The 23,039-nt window shown below is 38.2% G+C and overlaps 2 protein-coding genes across 2 annotated transcripts; both read left to right on the forward strand.

Moving 5' to 3' along the window:
- The first annotated feature begins 222 nt into the window (after nt 1-222).
- On the forward strand, nt 223-11,713 carry LOC122661121 (ABC transporter C family member 3-like). Its single transcript, XM_043856441.1, has 11 exons — nt 223-2,065; nt 2,384-2,470; nt 2,554-3,204; nt 3,303-3,467; nt 3,984-4,278; nt 4,400-4,608; nt 4,743-5,048; nt 5,487-5,550; nt 5,751-5,990; nt 6,115-6,230; nt 10,619-11,713. Exons 1-10 carry the CDS (start codon nt 422-424, stop codon nt 6,213-6,215), a joined length of 3,762 nt encoding a protein of 1,253 aa, XP_043712376.1. The 5' UTR covers nt 223-421; the 3' UTR covers nt 6,216-6,230; nt 10,619-11,713.
- On the forward strand, nt 10,607-11,599 carry LOC122662912 (polygalacturonase non-catalytic subunit AroGP2-like). Its single transcript, XM_043858613.1, has one exon. It carries the CDS (start codon nt 10,607-10,609, stop codon nt 11,597-11,599), a length of 993 nt encoding a protein of 330 aa, XP_043714548.1.
- Nucleotides 11,714-23,039: the final 11,326 nt, after the last annotated feature.

The following is a 23,039-nucleotide window of genomic DNA, read 5'->3' on the forward strand; positions in this document are numbered from 1 at the left end:
GAGTTGGACTTTGCATTCTGAACACTTACTTGGTTTGTAATCACTGCATACTTGTACATTTAATTTTTTCATTTAAGTGGGCGTAGGTATCCTAATTTATTAAGGATTTTGTTGGGGCTTCTACTTCATAATTTCTTGTTCCTGTCTTATTAAACATCTTGGTTTGCATGAAAAACATTCATCCTTACCATTCTTGTTGTGACTCTTCGATGTTGTATCCCTTATTTTTTTATTGATCTTTTGTTATGCTTGGTTGTTTGGCAAGGTGCGAGAAGATGAAGATCGTCAACTTTTGGAACCTCTTTTAAAAATTAGTTCCAAGCGAAGCAATGGTGATGATGGAAAAGAATCAAGTGTCAGTGGAGAGAGTGTAACTCCTTATGCAAATGCCAATCTTCTTAGTATTTTTACTTTCTCTTGAATGGGCCCCTTGCTTACACTCGGGTATAATAAAACACTAGACCTTGAAGACATTCCTCAACTTGATAATTGTGATAAGGCCAATGTGGTGTTTGCTCATTTTAGAGATAAACTTGAATCTGATGGTAATGGCAGTAGCGTTGGTGTTCAGACAAACACATTCAAGCTAGTGAAGGCATTGATTCTCTCAACATGGAAACAAATTCTATGTACGGGTCTATTGTGCATTGTATGCACATTAGCTTCTTATGTTGGACCATACCTTATTGATGCCTTTGTTCAATATCTCAACAGTAGTCACCAAATAAAATATAAAGGCTATATGCTAGTGTTTATTTTCATTCTTTCAAAGCTCATAAGGTGCTTCTCAGAGAGGCACTTGTTCTTTCAATTACGAAAGATGTCAATGAGAGTCCGTGTTGTCTTGTTCGCAATAATCTATAAGAAAGGAGTAAAGCTTTCAAGCCAATCAAAGCAGAGACACACTAGTGGGGAGAACATTAATTTGATGAGTATTGATGTTGAGAGGACTGGCCTTTTCAGTTGGTACTTGCACGATATATGGAGGGTGCCTATTCAAATTGTCCTAGCGTTATTGATATTGTACAAGAACTTTGGGCTCGCTTCACTTATAGCTTTGGTTCCCACAATGATTTTGTTGTTTGCAAATGTACCACTAGGAAAACTACAAGAGAAATTTCAAGGGAAATTGATGGATTCAAAGGATCGGCGGATGAAGTTGACATCTGAAGCTTTGAGGAATATGAGGATTCTTAAGCTCCAAGGTTGGGAGATGAAGTTCTTGGATAAGATAATTGAGCTTAGGAACTTTGAAACTAGATGGTTAAAAAAATTACTTTATGCATCGGCTATGATTTCCTTTGTCTACTTGTCTTCTCCCATGTTTGTGTCCATGGTTACTTTTGGGTTCTGTATGCTTATGGGAATCCCCCTTGAGTCGGGGAAGATTCTAACTGCACTTGCTATATTTGAGATATTGCAAGAGCCTATTTATAATATCCCAGATCTAATCTCCATGGTAGTTCAGACTAAAGTTTCCCTCAATAGAATAGCATCATTTCTTTCTCTTGATGATCTTCATCCGGAAATAGTACAAAAACTTCCAAATGATAGTGCTGAGGTTGTAGTTGAGATAGTGAAGGGAAATTTCTCTTGGGACCTTCATTCTCATAATCTCATATTAAAAGATCTTAATTTTCGAGTGTATCGTGGTATAAAAGTGGCTATTTGTGGTTCTGTTGGGTCAGGCAAGTCAAGCTTACTTTCATGCATATTGGGAGAAGTGCCAAAGGTATCAGGAGCCATTAAGTTGAACGGGACGAAGGCTTATGTTGCACAATCACCTTGGTTACAGAGTGGAAAGATAGAAGACAATATATTATTTGGAAAGGAGATGAATAAGGAAAGGTACGATATGATCCTTGAAGCATGCTCACTGAAGAAGGACTTAGAATTGTTTACATTTGGGGATCAAACTATTATAGGGGAGAGGGGGATCAACTTGAGTGGTGGGCAAAAGCAAAGAATCCAGATTGCACGTGCTTTGTACCATGATGCTGATATTTATCTACTTGATGATCCTTTTAATGCCTGTGCTGCTCACACAGGAAATCATCTATTTAAGGTAATTGATATTTGACCATACTTCCAAAGCTTTCTTTAATGAAATTTTCTTGAAGTTATATCCTATTGCATACATCACAATTGTTTTTACTAGAATTTGAGTTTGATCTAAAATTGATCTAAAAAGATGAAATCATGACTATCTGAATAAACTAGGCATAGAGACACGTGATATTAAGCAATGCAAATTCTTGCATAAATCTATGGTTTGATGTTATCATCATGAAAAGTAAATTATATGTATAATTATTTGACTCATTTAATGTAACTAGATATTCTTTTTGAATGCCTAAATGTAAACATCTGACTTTTATGACAGGAATGTTTGCTAGGAATTTTGGGTTCAAAAACCGTAATTTATGTTACCCACCAAGTAGAGTTTTTACCTTCTGCCGATCTTATTCTGGTGAGAATGTGTCATCTTTCTTTCCTAGCTTCAATTCATCAACTTTGTTTGAAAATGATTTTTTACCTTCTCTTGTTTAACAGGTTATGAGAGATGGAAGGATTACTCAAGCAGGAAAGTATAAAAAAATTCTTAGTTCAGGAACCGACTTTATAGGCCTAGTGGGTACACATAAAAAAGCTTTGGCAGTCCTTAATTCTATCAAATGTGGGACTGCTACAGATAATTTAGTTATTGGTGAGGAAGAAGGTATTATGCTTTGTAATGAGAAAAATATTCAAGAAGATGAGGAAAGGGAAACTAAAAATGATCAAACAGAAAAATTGGTTCAGTCAGAAGGGCAGCTTGTCCAAGAAGAAAAGAGAGAAAAGGGTGGAGTTGGTCTTTCAGTCTATTGGAAGTATATTACTGTTGCATATAAAGGGGCCTTTATACCATTGATATTGCTGGCACAAATTCTTTTTCAACTTCTTTTAATAGTCAGTGGTTATTGGATGGTGTGGGCTACTCCTGTTTCAGAGGATGTGAGACCTCATGTTAAAGGATCTACCCTTATCTTTGTTTATGTTGCTTTGAACCTTGTAAGCTTTCTTTGCATACTTATAAGGTCCATGCTCATTGTAACTGCTGGATACAAGACAGCCACTTTGCTTTTCAACAAAATGCATTTGAGCATTTTTCGTGCTCCCATGTCATTTTTTGATTGTACTCCGAGTGGAAGGATTCTAAATCGGGTTAGTAAATATAATTAGTTAGTCTTAAAATACAAATGATCTTGTTTTATCACCATAAAGTTTATATAATTTTAAATAAACTCTATATTTGTATACAGGCATCCACAGATCAAAGTTCACTTGATACCTCTATTCCACATCATATTGAAGAATTTCTAATGTCAATCATAGGATTCCTCGGAACTACTGTAGTAATGTCACAGGTTGGATGGCAAATGTTAATAGTTTTTATTCCGATGACTGTGACATGCATCTGGTACCAGGTAAAATTCTATAGCCACTTCCACTTCTCATGATTAAAATTTCAAATCAAGATCAACCATATTTCCTCATGGTTAACAAGTCATAATACAAGTTAGTTTTTTTCGGTAAAAATAATACAAGTTGGTTTAAGCTTTGTTTGATCATTAAATTCTTAATTTTTATTGGCTAATTAATAAATCAGTCCATAATTATGAAAATAAATTAGTATATTATTTTAAAATCACAAATTAGGAAAAGATTTTAAATCAGTAAGAATTAAATTAATAAATAATTTCAGAAACTAAATTTTCATGATTAAAGAAAATGTCCATTGCAAAGCCTTTTCTTTGTGGTCCAATAGTTTTGGATCATGTGGAGGATAGTTGTTCTTGTTGGAATGAGTCCCAAGTTTTGGACCCAATCTCCATTGTATGCATAACATGTTTGGACATACCCTATTTCTCACTAACTATACATACATTACACTATTATTTTATTTTTCGTAATCTCCTTTCTTTATTAATCTTATCTTATAGAAATACTACATGCCTACGGCACGGGAACTATCGCGACTAAGCGGCATATGTCAGACTCCAATTATACAACATTTTGCTGAATCTATGTTAGGTTCAACCACTATCAGATGTTTCGATCAAGAAGAGAGATTTATGGACACAAACTTTAAGCTAGTGGATGTGTATTCTAGGCCCAAATTTTATTTCTCAGGTGCGATGGAGTGGTTATGCTTCCGCATGGATATGTTGGCATCTATCACATATGCCATCTTTTTGGTTTTCTTGACCTCAGTGCCTAGGGGAGTACTCAGTCCTGGTAAAAAGTTGAACTTGAGATCTCATAAAATCAAACTTTAGGAAAATTATATCTGATTGCTCATTTGAAAGCATGATTTTGAATTTTTTTTAATTTATTTTATTTTATTTTCTCTATGAAGGTATTGCGGGTTTTGCAGTCACATATGGGCTTGGTTTTAGTATGCATGTGGTCATATGGGTTCTTTCCAATCTTGAAAATAAAATTATATCTGTTGAGAGGATACTACAATACACTTGCATCCCTAGTGAACCCCCTCTGTTGGTAAAGGAAAATAGGCCAAATCATGATTGGCCATCACAAGGGAAAGTTGATATTGTTGATTTACAGGTAATTCCCAATATAGATTTCTGAATATTAATCTCCTTAATTAGACCCTCTGAAGCCTAATATTATTGGATAGTTCTTTATGCTCTAATGGAATATTCTAAGCATCATAATTTAATTATTTAATAAATGTGTAGGTCCGGTATGCCCCCCACCTTCCTCTTGTCTTGCGAGGTCTCACTTGCACTTTCCTCGGAGGGATGAAGATTGGCATCGTTGGGCGAACGGGAAGTGGTAAATCAACTCTTGTACAGGCTCTCTTTCATATGCTTGAACCAGCAACTGGTCACATTTGGATAGATGGTATCAACATCTCTAAGATTGGCCTTCATGATTTACGGTCAAGATTGAGCATCATCCCACAAGATCCCACAATGTTTGAGGGGACTTTAAGAAGCAATCTTGACCCGCTTGAAGAGTACACTGATGAACAAATCTGGGAGGTGGGATTTTTTTTTCATTTAATGAATAATCTCTAGTTAGCAACACATATAGGATGGACATTTCTTCTACTTACTTATTGATTACTCACATACAAAACAAATACATTGAATTGTTTGGTTGGGAAATGTATCTCCATGAACTCCTTTCTCTTAGTATTCTTTTTATTTTTGTTCAATTTTTTAAATCCTTTCCTTTGAAACTTTTGAAATCATTTCATTGGATATAATGGATAATCTTTGGGACAAGTTTCACTTAAGAGATTCTCTTAGTTACGACTTGGGAAGTGCACTGCTTTTATTGCCTTGTTTTTCATTTCCAGTTGGCACTCCTTGCTTGTTCATTTCATCTTTTGCTTAGCCATCTTTAACACTCAATTTTATGCCAGATTGATTAATTAAGCAATGTGGTAAGTTGACATGGACTTTTTGCTGTTTTAGGCATTAGATAGATGCCACCTTAGTGAGGAAGTTAAAAAGAAGGAAGGGAAGCTTGATTCTTTAGGTTGGTTTTTTTCTCCTTTTCACTCTATATAAAAGTTTCTCAACATCAATTTACCCATGCATAAGTGCACTAAAGTATGATATATCAAACTTCTAAGGCACCCTTCCCTCCAATACTTTTCTAACAAGAAGTAAGAGAAGAAAAGTTAATGAATGAGATCTTAAATGACTAACTTATTTTCATATGGTGGTTTGTTATAGTGACTGAGAATGGAGAGAATTGGAGCATGGGTCAAAGGCAACTGGTCTGTTTAGGACGAGTATTACTCAAGAGGAGTAAAGTGTTAGTACTCGATGAAGCTACTGCATCAGTGGATACTACAACTGACTATCTAATTCAGCAAACACTTAGTCAACAATTCTCAGGGTCTACTATCATCACCATCGCACATAGGATAACATCAATTCTTAATATCGATATGGTCCTCCTTCTCGATAATGGTTAGTTGGTTGTTAGTAGTTAGTACACCACAATCAAATGGGTTCAGTTGAGTTTGGTAATACGACTTCTCATATTTTCTATTGCTTGCCTAATCAGGTTTACATGTTTTCTTGTCTTAAGCAGGTATTGTATTGGAATACGATTCCCCAGCCAAATTGCTAGAGATCAAGTCTTCATCATTTGCAAAGCTTGTTAAGGAGTATACTCAAAGATTTAGTTCCTAGTTTTTGAAAGGCTAAATAAGTGAGTTTTGAATGTTCAATGTAAAGAGGCTGCATTAGAGTGTGGTGCATTTATATTTTGAGTATGAGAAATTTTTTAGGGAGATCGATGCTACCTATAATCATTTTAGTTGGCATTGGCATTCAGTTAAAGTACTGGGGGTAGAAGAGAAGCTGAGAAGGGGACATAAAAAGAGAAAGAAATATATTTGTTCATGTATGTCTATAAACCTAGGGAGATGTTTTAGTAGTCCAATGACATCTTTACACTGCCACAAATATCTACCATGGCACATTCATAGAGCTGAAATATTGTGGACAAGTAGATCCAACTTCCCATGCTCACCTGTCTAGGTTTAGCAAAAATAGAGTTGGCCAATTGTAAAATAAATCTTTAAATATTTAGTAAAAACTGTAATGTTTTAAGAAAAAAAATGGACAATTAAAAAAAATGAACCTTCCAACACATGGGAGGATATATGTTTGAGTCAAAGTTTAAATGTTGACATGTGGCCAACCCTAGACTATTTTTTAAATATCAATATAGTTGAAACTCCCACATCATCCTTCCATCAACTAAAACTTGGTGCCAGTCTTGAAAATCTTGCTAGTCAAAAAATTTTTACAATAAATAAAGCTTCTAGAACAAAAACTTTGGCATGTAATTGCTCCATTAGGCGCATAGACACCACATTTTGATAACGTGGAAGTATGTCTTGAGGATGATGATCAAAGCCTGTCTGACTCACGTGGCAACCAAATGGAAAAAATTATTACTTTAACCATACCTCACTTTTTGTGTCTAGGCTTCCCCAAGTAGAGCCAAAACCCTTGGGATAGCCTCATGTAACCCTTTTAAGCCCATACGTGAAATTTTGTCCAAATCCGATATTATTTGGCCTCAATCGGTGCGAAATGTTATTTTTGAGGGTTTCTCGATTTCAATGTTATTTTCAGAAAAATCTGACAAAAGTAACTATACAAATGGAAATATTTTGGTGAGTGTTTCATGGCGATATGTAGCGTGTCAAAATTGGCCACAATCTACTCTCTCTTTCTTTTTCTTTTTATTTTTTTTTTATTTTCGTTCTCTCCTCTCTCCTTTTTTTCTTCTTCCTTGGCCTTCTATTTATAGGAGATAGGGGTACAAAAGGGAGGGGGAACAAGATTTTGCCGAAGAAATAGGATTTTCGCCAGTGGAAATTCAGAATCACAGGTAAACATCCCTTTTACTGGGGAATTCTTCGATTTGTCGGAGAAAATTAAGGGGGGTTTTTTCACCAGTGAATTGCTTGATTTTTCGGCGAATTCTAACTCCTTGTCAGAATTTCACTTTTGGTGTTTTTATGCCTTTTTGGCGGAAAAACATCTAAGGGTGATATCTCCCAATCCGGTCATCGAAATTTGACAATGCAGATATCGCCAAAAAGGTTTACACGCATACTTTTTGATGACACGAGTATCGGAGAAAAATTATGTTAGAAATCTAGTAAAAAATATCTCGGAAGTAGGAGACCTGCCATTTGATCTTTTGGGAGGATGTTCGGTTATACCTCCCTTGGTGGGTACAGCCAACCTTGTTTGCGAAGGTTGGTTGAGAGTGGCAAAATTTAGTGTCTACACTAATCCTAGACCATTTTTTAATTTCAATACAGTTGAAACTACCACATCACCCTATTTCGTGCTAAAACTTGCAATGCCGGTCTAGAATAGCCCTCTAGAGCTTGCCAGTCAAAAAAGTTTCACAATAAAGCTTTTAGAATAGAAAATTTTGCATTTTGTGCCATTAGTTATATCTTAATTTTCTGCTGCCAAACTTTCCTTGAATAACAAATTTGTCATCATTTCTATACTTACAATTTTCTTTCCAATTCCTGCTATGATTTTTCTAAATTTCCCCTCCTCTCAAAGTTTTCCATCTATGGTCATGCATTATGACCTGAAGGTCTCAAAATTGGTTCCTAGAGTGGCAACATGAATTGCCCCTAAAGCCACCCATATGGGAGTTTACTAGACATAAAAAAATGCATGGCTTATATTCTTCACAAAAAAATTATCTTCTTAATTATATAAAGCATCTGTACATCTACTTTTTCATTCATGTGCTTTTGTTTCAGAAAAAATTCTAACATCCATTTTTTGGTAAGTGAGGAATGTCAGAGGAATTAAGTAATCTATAACATTTTTAAAAGAGGAAGGTTTGGGTCTCTTTCATTGACACACTTTTCTTAGTCTCTCCTTGGCAATTAACATTTTGAACAGAAAATACTTGTTGAGTTCACAGATTTTTGGATTATATATGTGATACGTTACTATTTTAGTGGGTGTAATTGTAAAAGAGAATTTTACCGTTAAAAGTTATAAAAGAGATTTTAATAATTTAGTTTTTTTACGTATTATCCTTAACAACCCTTTTGGACCGTAAATGCCCTCTCTTGGATGCATTGGAGCTCCTGTGGTTGAAGTAATATGTCAATTTCGTTATGAGTACAGTTGATATGTGAATCTTAGTTATAGGGAGAGTTGGACATAGAGTTTTGACTGGGGAAGGGTAAGGCCATTATTAGACCTTACCAACATGTATAGTGAAGTCTACCTATCACACAAATTTAGGTCTCAATTGATTGAAAAGGTCATACAAATTAAAACAAGTGCAAGTCCAATATGTTTATACCTAATTACCATTAATGAAAAGAAATTTTTTAAAACTCACTTAATCAGAGATGTAGGAATTATTAATTCCCTAATTGTGTGTCCCACATGATCATAATTTATTGATCAAGTATGTCTCAATATAGTAATTGGATTTAATTGAAGAACCCTATTGACTACCCACTTGGGAATTAGAGTCCTACTCTAAATAGTTATCCTTGATGGAAGGAGTATATCACAGTATCTATATAAAGGACTCTAGGTCCTCCCCCTGTCTATGCCAAGTTTCACATCAATTTTTCATTGAGAAACATTGTGGCAAGATCCTTATGTATTCGTGTGTATGGGAATATTAATCCCAAAAGATACTAAATATCTACATCTTGGAAGGCTCCTTTATTGAGATTGTTTATGTGAACAGAAAGGTCCTACTTTGGATTACACACATTTAAAAAAAAAAAACAAAAAATCTAGGCTCCATCTCTATCATATGGCCCATCATGATAGGGTTTCTACCCTTGCATTCTTATTGGTTTAGCTATAATATTTGTGACATTATATTTGCACATTGAAAAATTAGATTAGCTATAATATTGAAATGTGTGGATGATCATGTGGAGATCAAGCAAAAAAATTTAAGTTCTAACTTAGCTGCCGTATCAGAGCAATAGTTTCCTCCATCGCCCAAATATTTGCCATGTGGCAAATCAAGTAAGACCCAAATTTGTGGGCAGTAAAGGTAAAGGTGCCCTAAATTAAAGTTTGGTGCCTATTGGATTTTTTCACGTGGAACAATATGCTTTAAATGTCTACAAATTCAATCTTTTGTGGAAATAGTTGAAACAAATTGATGGCTAAAAATATGAGGGAAGGTGCCAATACAAGGATTGTAAAATTCAATTTGATTTTAAAATTTGACAAGCAGCCAATCCAAATCAAGAGTATGAAGAGAAAATGATCCATGGACTGTTGTCATGGTAGATATGGACAATGGATTGGGATCTCTTCATAATGTCTGGTCATGTACTCATGCATACAATTAAAGGTCCATCTTGTTCTCACCAAATAGGTGAACTAAGAAATTGTAACCTTACTTTATTATTCTTTGTTTTATTCCCAAAAGTTATTTAATGTAAGGATAATCTTGTCTTTGCACATGGACAATGACTGATTTTAAAAATGACATAATGAGTTAATGACAAGTCACTTTCAACCTATTTTGAAATCTTTTTTTCCCCATAATTAAAATAACTTTAAAGAATATAACAAGAGCCAAACAAAAGTAAGGTTAAAACCTTAGTAGAATAAACATTGGTTACAACAATATTTTTCTTACAATTAATGATCAAGTCCTTGAAGCTTTTATTTGACTAAGATGGTTAAGCTTTACACGAATTGAGGGGTATTTCTGGTATTTGAAATTTTGAAGGGCATTTGGAAGTTTACTTTGAGACTGTAATGGTATTCATAAAAAAGAAAATCTAATTTCCTCTATAAAATCTAACACTCCCTCTCCATGCAGCAAACCCAACTGATCATTCAAAGGAATACACCTAACTAATTCAGTTCTCTGCTTCAGATCCACCACTATGACACATCCCATTCTTTTGCTTGGATTTCTAGTTGCAGCATACTTTTGTGTAAGAAAATTAATGTTTTTTATTATCCATTCATTTCAACATGGTTATATAATGCTTGTTATTTTTTAATCTTTCTTAGTTGGTTCCTATCTTCTTTTTTTCATGAAATTACAGGGTTCTCAAGCTGAAAATGCCTTCTCACAGTACTGGGAAGAGCATATTGGTCTTCCACTCCCTCCACATTGGTTAGTTACAAAGGCTTCTCCATTAAGCCTCCATCAGGTGCAAGTGTTTATGGAACTTATAGAGAAAAATGAATTAGCCTCCCACATGAGTTCATTCTGTAAGCAGGCTAATGTAGCTTGTTCTACAAATACACTGAAAAATAAGACAATGGAAGAAGACACAACCAAAATACCCCAGTGGAATGTTGCCATAGTGGTTTATGAACCTTCTCCAGATGACACACCCCTATCAGTTTCCAGTGAAGGAGGATTGCCATTTTTCAGGGAATCAATGGTAAAAGAGGGAGATATAATGCCTATCCCTGATCGAAGAGACCCAATGTCATATATATCATTCTTACCGCGATCTCTGGTATCAAAAATCCCATTTTCTTTTGCTCAGATTGATGAATTAAAGAAGCTTTTTGATGTGGTAAATGAATCCAACATGGATGAGTATATTCATGACACCTTAAAGACATGTGAAAAGAGCCCCATTCGAGGTGAGCAGAGCACCTGTGTGACTTCCGCCGAGGGTCTCATTGATTTTGTTGTCGAGAAATTAGGGCACCATCTACAAGTATGGAGTACTAAGAGAGGCGTCGAAGGATCTTATAATGAGAATGTCACAATTGGAGCTGTGAAACTTGTATATGGAAACCTCTCTGAACCACCAGCCTTATGTCATAGTCAGCCATTCTCATTTCAAGTCTATTATTGCCATGTTTTGCAGAAAGTAAAAGTATATGCAGTTGATATACATGCTCAGAAGAAAGTGAATCAAGCGATCATGGCATGTCACTATGACACTTCAACTTGGAATCCAAACCATCATGCTTTTAAGCTTCTGGGTTTTGGGCCTGGACAAATTGAAGTCTGTCATTGGATAAATGAGAATGGAATGATCTGGACAAAAAACTCTCAAGGTTGAGCAGCATTTGAAGATATGATAAAATCTTCCAGTTCTCTTATCTGTGTTACATGCATGTTACTCTGCTTATGCTATTTAAAGGATAAATAATGACCTATTTTGGCTTGCTTGTTATATCATTTATTGTTCTCTATAATAGTCTTTTTTTTGGGGGGGGTGTAAATTAACCGAGGAAGCTAAAAGTTACAAATCTAAATTATGCACACCAGTCAACTCAATTGCACGACAAAAATTCCAAAAAGATCAGCATGAAGTATCTTCTAAGATCATGGGGGATGTGATTAAGAAAGTATGTTGGAGGCCCTGGCTAAAGAGAGAGGCAAGATGATTGCTTTGGGTGTTGATTCGTTTGGCAGTGAAAGTGTATCTTGAGTAATTTTTGGATGTATATAGGTTTGGTTAATAGTTTTTTTTTTTTTTTTTGTTGGGGGGGGGGGTGGTGTGGTGGTGAGGGTGGCATTCCTTCTGAAGTGGAAGAAGATGGAGGGTGGAAAATTATCCTCTCAGGTTCTCTGCCTAGTACAATTCTTAGTACCTCTAATAAGAGGGGGTGGATTCCACCCGGGCAGGGTGTAAGGTGGTCATTTCTGCCCCCTATGAGAGGAACCGGACGAACTGTACCAGGCAAGGAACCTGAGAGGATAAAGATCCAGATGCTGCAATGGCATTATAAAGAAGAGGAAGATTGGGAAAGAGAGGACTTGGACCAAAAAAGGAAAAGTGTCAAGTTTGAAGACTGCAGCCTTGAGAAAGGGGAAGGCTGTAACTAACATCTTCACTTTCACTCTTGGCGAGGTGCTGTAATTGTTTATTTTCTTCCTATTTTACCCTTATAAACATGGCAGTATCACATGATTCTTTATAAATTGAATTTCCAAAATTCACCCCTCCACTCAAACCAATGTAATGTACTAGTGAGGGCAATAAAAGTAATAGTGACTGAAACTCATTCATTCTCTATCGTGACAAATAGAAGGACCCTAAAAATAATTATCAAAACACCAAACCAAACAAGCAATCAATCAAAAGGCTATCAATTATTTGACCATGCATGCTGATAAATTTACTTTGGATAAGGAAAATCTGTCAACTGACATTCACACTTGTTATGTGTGTCTCAAATTCTTGTATCTGTTACAAAGTCTGCCCCAATCCGACATTTTTGGTGGCAACCCGAAAGGGAATTTTTTTGAGGTCCATGATGGTAGCTGAGGCCCAAAGCCCATCACTGATCTAATTTGGGGTTGCGGGGTACGTCCCTACCCAATGGATTGACTCGAATTAGAGGAGCATTTATATGTTTTATCGTCTTGCTATGTAAGGAAGTGAAAAAGTGAGATTTGGGATTTTTTCAAGTTGGGGTTTCTAGGGAGAGTTCTTGCAGCGACATTTGGGTGTTCTTGAGAGATCTACATTGCATTTTCTTCCATCACATAGTGAATCATCTTCAGCCTTGCCAGTGGACATAGCACATCACATTGGTGTGTGAACCACATTAAATCTCTGCGTCATCTTTGCTTGAATCTGTTTTTTGTTTCTTCGTGTTTCTTGGTGTTTGCATTAACAACATTCCATAATGAATGGTAGATTGGAAACAATAAAAATGTCCCAAGCATTTTGATGATAATCACATGTGATAATAACCACATGTAATAATAACTTCTTCTTCAAGGGAACCGTGGATGACTTGGCCAGCTAGTGGTTGTTGGAGAGAAAATAGGGAGAGAGGATAACTCTCGTTGTTAGTAATGTTTTTTCTTCTTCCCCTTTTCTAAAGGCTCCTTGTATCTCTTTGTTGTTTTTGTAATGAATTTTTTATTCATAAAAAAAAAATAGTAAGCCTTGCGTTGCACTCTAGACCCAAGATATTTCAAAAACCGCCGATCTCTACTTCAACCTTGTATGTTTTGAAAAGTGTTCCAGTTCAATAACATTCAAGGATATAAACTCGGCCAAGTTTATCCTTGGACCTTTTTCAAGTGAGTTTTGAGGGAATGTCAATAAGTTGGATAGGACTGGACCTGTATGATCCCAAGTCAACTCGGTTGGTACGCCGATCTGATCCCAGTCCCTAAACCTATGCAAGCATGGACATTTATTCCAGCAATTACTCTTGTCGAAAGCTATTCTAGACTGGTGGTGAGACAAAACATGTAAACCGATTTTCAGGTTATTTTAATATTCCAGATTGGCTTCCTTCAGAACTATTATGTCATTCTCACACTGCATCTCTAGCCAAGTTCTTCTATTTACAGGTGCTGCACCAACTCAATTCAACTCAACTAAACTGTATCCCAACTAAATGGAGTTAGATACATATATAGATCCTTTTTCTCTAATCAGCTCTATTCAAAGCCATACTTGTTACTAGTGTCATAAAGTATGCATGTCTGTCCTCTCCACTTCTCCTAGAATCATTTTAGGCCACCCCTAGTTCTTTTAGCTCCTTCAATTTGAATCAAATCACCCCTCCATACTAGAGCATTCAAAGGCCTCTGTTCCACACGTCCATGTCATCTCAAACTACTTTCTTGCAACTTATCATGTATCAGAATTAGGAACTACTCCTAAATCAACTCTAATATGTTCATTCCTTATTTCAACTTTTCTAGTTTTATCACTCAACATCCTCATATCAGCTACATTAAGTTTATTTATATGTCGTTTCTTTATTGCCTAACATTCAACCCTGTACATCATTGTTGGTCGTATAACTATCCTATAAAATTTTCCTTTGAGGAATACATTGATCACACAACACTCTAAATACACCCTTCCAACTTCATCCATCCTATTCTAATTCTTTGTTCAACATCATCTTTTGTTTCTCCTTACTTATGATTGAACCTAGGTACCTAAATTTTCACTTTGTAGCATCTCTCTATCATCAATTCTCACCACCCCACTTTCAATCCTATTGCTACTAAAGTTACACACCATATACTACGTTTTTGTTCCACTTAAAACATTTTGATTCCAAGGTTGATTTCCATAATTCCAACTTTGCTTTTATCCCTACTTTTGTTTTGTCCACCAGAACACTATCAGTAGCAAAAAGTATACACCAAGGGATCTAATGGCCAAGAACCAAAATCAATTTTTTGTTGGCATAAACTCTGAAGTACTCATAAAACTAATATGATCAGAAGGGCCGAGGGCATATTCCTTCTGATCACTTTCAATGTCCAGATATAATTGAATTCCAAATGAAAGTCATTGTTAGCATACTCACCTCAAAGGTGGGCCAAGTAAAGAGATTTCTCTCCCGCATTTGATCAAATACTTGACGGGTTTCTTCCAAATTCCCATGCTTTGCATACTTACCACAAGACATCAAATTGGCTGGCTCATCCAAAAACCAAAAGTGGCAACAGTGATCATCCAAAACAGGGCATAAGAAATAACCCTAACCAAATTACAACTCCAGGACTTAAATCCAACAAAAAAAATTCCAGGGACATGCAATTCGCAGTGGTTATCGGCAGTGAAATCGGGTTCTTCAGTGACCAACTGTGCTCTTCCTAGACACATTGAGGATCAATTGGCTCATGATGCCATGGATCTGCCGAGATATCGGTTTTGGTAATTGAGGGATGTCCCTCCTTTGTTTGGGGTTGTTGTTTTAGTTCGCTTTTGTTTGGGCTTTGTGCTTGTTGTTTTTCTTTTCCTCTTTAATCCAATGATCCTTTAACTAAAAAAAAAAGTCGTAGTGGTTATCCAAAACATAGCATGATGATAAAAAGAAAAGAGGAAGAGATGGAACTATGCTGTGGAGAATCTCTCAAGAGTCTAATACAAATGGAGTAGAAATTTTGTTGAAAGTAACGACACATTTGAAGGGTTTTGAAAAAAATTAGGTTGGGATATCATGTTTCAAGAGTTCTGTTGGGAGCTTCAATTTGCAAGAAGGTGAGGAACCACATTGGACACCATCTTTTTAGAATTAACACGCAAGAGAAAGGGAAAGACAGAGAAGGAGAGAGAAATTGGAACCAACTAACTGTAAATGGTAAGAGATCGATTAGTCCGTCGAGTGTTGTAGCAGTGAGCTCAAGCCCTATATTGTGGGGTTTAGAGGGGATGGGCAAGGCACGCACGACTGAAGTTTCCCTTTTTTTTTTGGTAAATTTCATGGACAAACCCTGTAATTTTATCGAATATCATGGACACCCCAAAAACTATCAAAATATCATAGACACCCCTTATAGTATGACTTTATTTCTACTTAGTCCACTCCGTTAGGTCTGTGCAGTTAAGTGACTGTTAACTCTTTATTAATGGCGAAAGTACCCTTACCACAGGGTGAACTTTCCATAATACCCTTAAGGTTAAAACCCCAAATATAAACACCATCCTTTTCATCGTATTCGATGGTCTGAAGGTGGAAGAAGCAAGAACAGGGAAGGGAGCTTCTCTGCAAAGCATCATATTTTCGTATCATCAATCAACCACACCACGACCACCCAAAGAAGAAGGATGATAGAAAGGAAAGAACAAAGGAGTGTCATGATCGAACACCAGCAATTGCTGAACCAGTATTCCCAGAACCATCAATTGATCCTGTTTCAATAATTGGGTTGCTAAATGTACCTTCTTCAAATATCAAGCACCTGACCTGGTTTGCACATGTCACCAAGCTGGATGGTTGTCTCTGAAAGCGCTTCTTAATCCTTCAAGAATTGCAGCTACTTCATTCATGGCCGGCCTTTTCTTTCCATTCAATTTCACACATATCTTTGCAAGTTTGGAAATAGCCAAAAGCTGCTCCATATGCCCTTCTTTAATAGCTCAAGCTTCCAAAACTTCAAATAAACGATTCTCCTTCATTGATGATACGAAATTGTCAGGTACTTGACTGATACGCCAAAAGCTTTGAAGCTAGTGGAACGTGTTAAATCAGGCCCTTTAACCTGTCTCATATTAGGCTGGCCCAATCTAGCTCCCATACACTAGAGTGGGCCCCATTAGGCACATAACAAAAATGCATAGTTAAACTTTTCTCTTCTTGATAACCACTAAAAAAATGGCCTTTTGTCCAGTCCAGATCTCAAGAAGAACCACTCCAAAGCTATAAACATCGCTTTTCTCTTTAAATTGACACGAATGAAAATACGTTGGATCCAAGTAGCCAAAGGTTCCTTGCACAAGTGTAGTTAAGTGAGTGTTTTCAAAGGGTACAGTCGTTGAAATTCCAAAGTCAGCAACCTTAGCGTTGTAGTTCTCATCCTAGAGGATATTGGTAGACTTGATGTCTCGATGAAAGATTGGATTAGAAGCAGCAGAGTGTAAGTAGGCAAGTGTTCCAACGATTTCTGTAGCAATTCTTAAGCAATTTTCCCATGAAAGAAACGATGCTTGACCCTCGGCATTGTTAAGATTGTAATATTCCACAGTTTATTAGATTTCTCCAATTTGCGTATATAAGAAATTACATAGAGTGAGAGAGCTCACTGGATTTACAAGGAAAGCTTTCATGAGATATTAGGTTACCATATCCTAAGGATTCTGAATATTTCTTGCAATGCTTGGTAGAGATCCATATCACATGTGAAAAATGTGAGGGGAGAATATACACTCAATACAACCCCTCAAGGTGGAGAATCGGTCACCCGAATCTTTAGCTTGTCCCTCAAAAACTGAAATCGAGCAGTGCCAAGTGCCTTGGTGAGAGTGTCAGCTAACTGATCCTTGGTAGAGATAAACTGAACCTGTAGTTGTTTCCTGGCCACATGATCATGAACAAAATGAAAATCTATCTCAACGTGCTTTGTTCGAGCATGGAACACTAGATTAGCCGAGAGATAAGTTGCCCCAATATTGTCACACCATAATATAGGGGCACCCGATAGAGGGCAGCAGAGTTTACCAAAAAGGGATTCAAGCCAAATCAATTCGGCCAAGGCATCATCAAGGGCCTTGTACTCGGCCTCAGTAGATGAACGGGCCACAATTTTCTGCTTGCGAGAAGTCCAAGAAATTAAATTCGGACCAAGAAACATAGCAAAACCACCAGTAGACTTGCGATCAAGGTCATCCCTTGCCCAATCCACATCAAAGAAAGCTTGCAAGGATCGGGTAGGAGAGCATTCAATGAGCAGAACATGAGAGCGAGTGTGCTTCAAATAGCATAATATACGCTTCACCATTTTCCAATGATCAAAAGTTGGCGCATGCATAAATTGGCAGGCATAATTAACAGCAAATGCAACATTTGGTCTGGTGAGGGTCACATATTGCAAGGCACCGACAGCAGATCTGTACTCGGTAGAGTTGGAATGAGGAGCACCCCCTGCAGCTGATGCCGGTTCGGTAGTAGCCATGGGAGTGCTTATAGGCTTGTAGTCAGTCATACCAGTGTGTTGCAAGAGATCAGAGATATAACGAGATTGTGATAGATGCAGCCCCTTGGAATGTGGAGTAGCCTGAACACCAAGGAAAAAATGAAGATCGCCAAGGTCCTTAATGGAGAACTCGCCCGATAAATGCTGCAGTAGAGAAGAGATCATGGAAGTATCTCTGCCAATCACCAAAATATCATCAACATAGATGAGAACATAGCAGACATGGGCACCTTCTCTACGAATAAAAAGTGATGTACTTGTCTTGGAACCATGAAATCCAAGTAGGAGAAGAAAATCAGATAGCCGACGAAACCAAGCCCTGGGCACCTTTTTGAGACTATAAATTGAGCGATGAAGACGGCAAAAATAACTAGGATGATTGGAGTCAGTAAACCCTAGCGGTTGAGACATAAAAACCTTTTCTTCCAATCAGCCATGAAGGAAGGCATTACTAACGTCCAACTGTCAGACAGACCACCCTTGAGAGACAACAATGGAGAGAACACAGCGAATGGTGGCTGGCTTGATGACAGGACTAAAGGCTTCACCATAATCAAGGCCACGCTGCTGGTAAAATCCCTTGGCAACAAGACGGGCCTTATAGCGCTCTATAGACCCATCCGCCTTGCATTTAATATGGTATACCCATTTACACCCTATGAGATTCATATGTGACTGGAGTGGGACCAAAGACCAAGTGCCATTACGAATCAAGGCATTGTATTCCTCAGCCATAGCAATGCACCATTTTGGAACTTTGGAGGCCTGTAAAAAACAACTTAGCTCAATAATATCATTAGTAATAAGCATAGCATGAGGCCGTGGATGGGGTTGTTCATCTTGAGAAGGCATTGGTGGGGGACTGTAGAGTACCAGGGCAGGTGCAGTGGTGGCGATGTAGATGTCACTTAGAAGGTGTGTTCGCCTGGGCGGGGAGGGTGGTGTTGCCGCGGGTAAGGGTGCGGGGGAAGCTGAGGTTAGAGGGGAGGCCAAAGGTAAAGGGGAAGGGGGAGGGCCAGCCACAGCAAGCATAGGCACAATGGGCGTTGGCAAGGGTGAGGGCACACCCGTAGGAGGGAGAGGGCTCAAGGGGGAGAGCCGAATAGGCAATACCCCACGGGAAAGATGGAAGAGATGGGGAGCAGGTGGAGGTCCCAATATAGACTGGGAAAACGGGAAGGACTACTCATCAAAGCAAACATGTCGTGCAATAAACATCCTGTTAGAAGGGATGTGAAGATAGCGATAACCAGGTATGGGAGGGGCTATAGCCAAGAAAGACAAAGGGCAAAGAATGAAAGTCCATCTTATGCTTATTATACAGCTGTAAATACGAAAAACATAAGCAACCAAAAACTTTAAGAAAACTGTAATCCGATAACTTTTTATAGACAAGTTGGAAAGGGGACACTCCATTGGAAACAGCGGAGGGCATTCTATTAATTAGATACACCGCAATTTTAAAAACAGAAGTCTAGTAATGTTGGGAACCGAACCTTGAGCAAGAAGGGATAGCCCTATTTCAATAATATGTCTATGACGGCATTTGACTGCCCCTTGCTGCTCATGGGTATGAGGTGCTGAAACCCTATGAGTGATTCCAAGCTTGGCCAAAAACATGGGGAGAGTCCGAAACTCTCCACCCCAATCTGTTTGAAGAGCCTTAATTTTTCTATCAAAGTGGCGTTCAACTGAGGCTTGAAATTGCTGAAAAATAAGAAAAACTTCAGATTTATGCACAAGAGAATAAAACCATATAAATTTGGTTGCATCATCCACAAAAATAAATAAAATCTATGTCCTGATAAAGAAGGGGTAGGAGAGGGACCCCACACATTGCTATTAATCAAATCTAAAGGAAATAAACTACGACTGTCCGTAACAGGTAAAGAAATTCTACTGCCTTTACCTAAATGACAAGCCATACAAACATTACTAAGACATGAAGAAAAATGAGGTAAATTATTTAATTTAAGCATTTGATGGAGTAAGCGCTCATGCGAGTGTCTTAAACGACGATGCCAGATATCAACAGAAGAACAAAAGCGGAAAGAGCAGATGGGGGACTAGCAGGAAGGAGTTCATAAAGACCCCCTTTACTTGGTCTGGACAGCAGAGTGGACTTAGTTACCTGATCCTTCACAAGAAAGTGAGATGGGTGAAACTCAAAGTAAGTATTGTTATCATTGCAAAATTTCTAAACAGATAGAAGACGTTTAGAAATAGATAGAACATGAACAACATTAGTTAAATGAAAAGTGCGATTTGAAAGGGAAGGAAGAGAAGAATCACCAATGTGAGATATAGGTATGCCCTTACCATTACCAATGAGTAATTGATCATGTCATGTGTAGTCATCAAACTGAGAAAGGGATTGGATGTCAGGGGTTACATGGTGAGAAGCCCCGGTGTCAGGGTACCAAGGTCAGGCAGTGGATGGGTGGGGTGTGGGTAAAAGGGGGGGTTGGGTGGTGATAAGAAGAAGAAGGGTAGGTGGGATAGGTATAGTGAACAATGGGTGGTGGGTTATTGGGGTAGTAGGGAAGAGATGGGTTAGGATTACCATGTAGCTGACGAAGGTAGCAATGGTCTGTTGAATGGTTGGTTCGGCAACAAATAGCACACCAAAATCACCCAGTTGAGTTCTCACCATAGGAACCACCACGATCGTGACCACCATGGCCACGACCCCAACGTCCACCATGACCCCCACGTTGAGAAGTGGGAGTGGTAGAATCCGGATTGTTGCCCAAGCATTGGGCTGTGTTGGTAGTAAGAGCGCTGGCAGGAGCAAGAGCATCTATGAGAACAAGCTTCGTCATGGCTGAACCATGAAGGAATTCATGGCTGAGTAACATGGCATGGAGATCGTCCTAAAGAATAGGATCAGTCCGAGTAAGAAGGGATGAAACCATGGCGCCAAACTCAGATTTTAAACCGCGATAGATGTGAAGATTGAATGCACTTGGCCAAACAACATGGCCAGCAGCAGCTAGTTCCTCGGCAATGGTTTTGGCACGTTTCAAATAGTCAGAAACAGGCTCATCGGGTTTCTGAGTCACTTCCTGTAAGGCCATTGTCAGGGACATTATCCGGCTTTTAGAAGGAGAAGAGAAAACAATTGACAATGTCTCTTAGATTGCACGGCTAGTTTTCTTGCCAAGGACGAGTGGAAATACCTTTTCAAAGAGGGAAGCCAGCAATAGGCTTCAAATCATTGAATTTTGGTGAAACCGATGAGCACTCTCAGTGAGATCATCAAAGCAAGGAGAAGAGCCATCAAGATGGCCAAACAAATTCTGTCCATCAAGGAAAGGCTCAACTTGATTTTGCCACAACAGATAATTTTTTGAAGTGAGTTTAATGGAGATGTAGTGGTGGGCATTATGGAAGGGAGAGTAAGAAGAAGAAGCAAGAGAGTCGGCTTGAGAGGGAGTCACGGCTGAGGAAGAGATTTCGTCCCCCATGAGAGAAGATAGAAGAGAACCCAGAAAAAAAAAAGAAAAAATCTCGTTGGAGTTAATTAGCTCTGGATACCATGTTAAGATTGTACTATTCCACAGTTTATTAGATTTCTCCAATTGGAGTATATAAAGAGATTACATAGAGTGAGAGAGCTCACTGGATTTACAAGGAAAAATTACATGAGATATTGGGTTACCATATCCTAAGGATTCTGAATATTTCTTGCAATGCTTGTTAGAGATCCGTATCACATGTGACAATATTCAATTGCACATGTAAAAAATGTGAGAGGGGAGAATATACACTCAATAGGCATGGAAATGGTATAGAAGAGGGTTCCATTTAAGACAAACTCATAAACTAGTAAGGGTACTTGGGTCTCTAGGCAACAACCTAACAACGACAGAAGTCCTTGGTTTACTTCCTATACATCCACTAGGCAGGTAAGGATTCCCTTGGGAGCCTTCTGAGCAACGACAATGGTATCCTGGGCCATCAACGGAGTCAACACAGTATGCGTTCTTACCGTGCCACATTAATAACCCAAAGATTTTCTTTTGCGAGCTTCTTCACATGTGGTGTTTTCTACCACCCAATCGAGCACTACTGGAATATGGTAGTGAGCAGAATTCAGCTCCTTTGTACTACTGCATAGGTTAAACTGATTGTACTAAGAGAAGTCTCTATCTGCAAGAAAAGCTACGCTGCAGGAATTGGATACCCCAGAGGTGGCCAAGTGTAAGACCTTCGAATCAAACAGATTAATAAGTCTGCTTGGAATGGGTTTTTTGCAGCAACTTTCACTTGGACAAGAAGAAATGATAGTATTTATAGTGGCCAGGGTTTTGTTGTAAAGTGTATATTGAACACGGGGCCAAGCCCAGTCCAAGCCGCCCACAAGGGGCAGGCCGGACCCGACCCTACCCGACCCGTTGTGCATGGAAAGAACCAGCCGCTTAAGTGGCTAGGTCTCTTCCCCCCTCTTTGGTCAATTCTCAGTGGGAGTCTAAATAGGGTCGGGGGTCTTAGGGTTTTGGCTTTAAATAGAAAACATGTAACCCTATGACCATATCATCTGAGAAACCAAATTCTCTCTCTCTCTAGTGTTTTGTGTTCTCTTTGGGATTCAATCTCTTCCCAGGGATTTGTGGTGTGGAGTTCTCTATGGAGAAGCAGATCATGATCGTGGAGATTTGCTCGTGTGCTCGTAACCATAAGCTTGGCTTTTGATCCTTCTTCCATTGCATTTTTGTACATATTCAGGTATGATCCAAACCCGAGTTTATTTGGATCTGGTTTATGTGATCTAATACAAAGCGACACACACCCGGTTGTGTCATTTTTGCTATCGCGGCTAGCAAAGGAGGCGTAGATATCACATCCGATAGCAGTGAAATTGTTGTAGGTGGTGGAGAAGGTGAAGGGGAAATCTACTTTTCTTAATAAATCTGTGTTACTATGCCCACGACATGTTGAAGCCACTGAATAATAGACCATACACACATTGTAATCAGGCAAGAATTCTAGAACTTCGAGATCTGCGTATTGCAGGAAGGGCATCCAAGGATTAGAATGGGTTATTGAACCCTAGTTCACTTACATTTTCTTTGTTTCACTTTCTGCAGGTGGTTGAT

The sequence above is a fragment of the Telopea speciosissima genome, chromosome 5, assembly GCF_018873765.1.
Source record: "Telopea speciosissima isolate NSW1024214 ecotype Mountain lineage chromosome 5, Tspe_v1, whole genome shotgun sequence".
Taxonomy (NCBI): Eukaryota; Viridiplantae; Streptophyta; class Magnoliopsida; order Proteales; family Proteaceae; genus Telopea; species Telopea speciosissima.

Bases quoted from the DNA above. Each gene is read 5' to 3' on its own strand.
- LOC122661121 (XM_043856441.1), top strand. From the start codon at position 422: ATGGGCCCCTTGCTTACACTCGGGTATAATAAAACACTAGACCTTGAA. The intron at 3,468-3,983 runs GTAAAATTCTAT...CTTATCTTATAG, and splicing joins TGACATGCATCTGGTACCAG to AAATACTACATGCCTACGGC. The intron at 5,551-5,750 runs GTTGGTTTTTTT...GGTTTGTTATAG, and splicing joins AGGGAAGCTTGATTCTTTAG to TGACTGAGAATGGAGAGAAT.
- LOC122662912 (XM_043858613.1), top strand. From the start codon at position 10,607: ATGAAATTACAGGGTTCTCAAGCTGAAAATGCCTTCTCACAGTACTGG.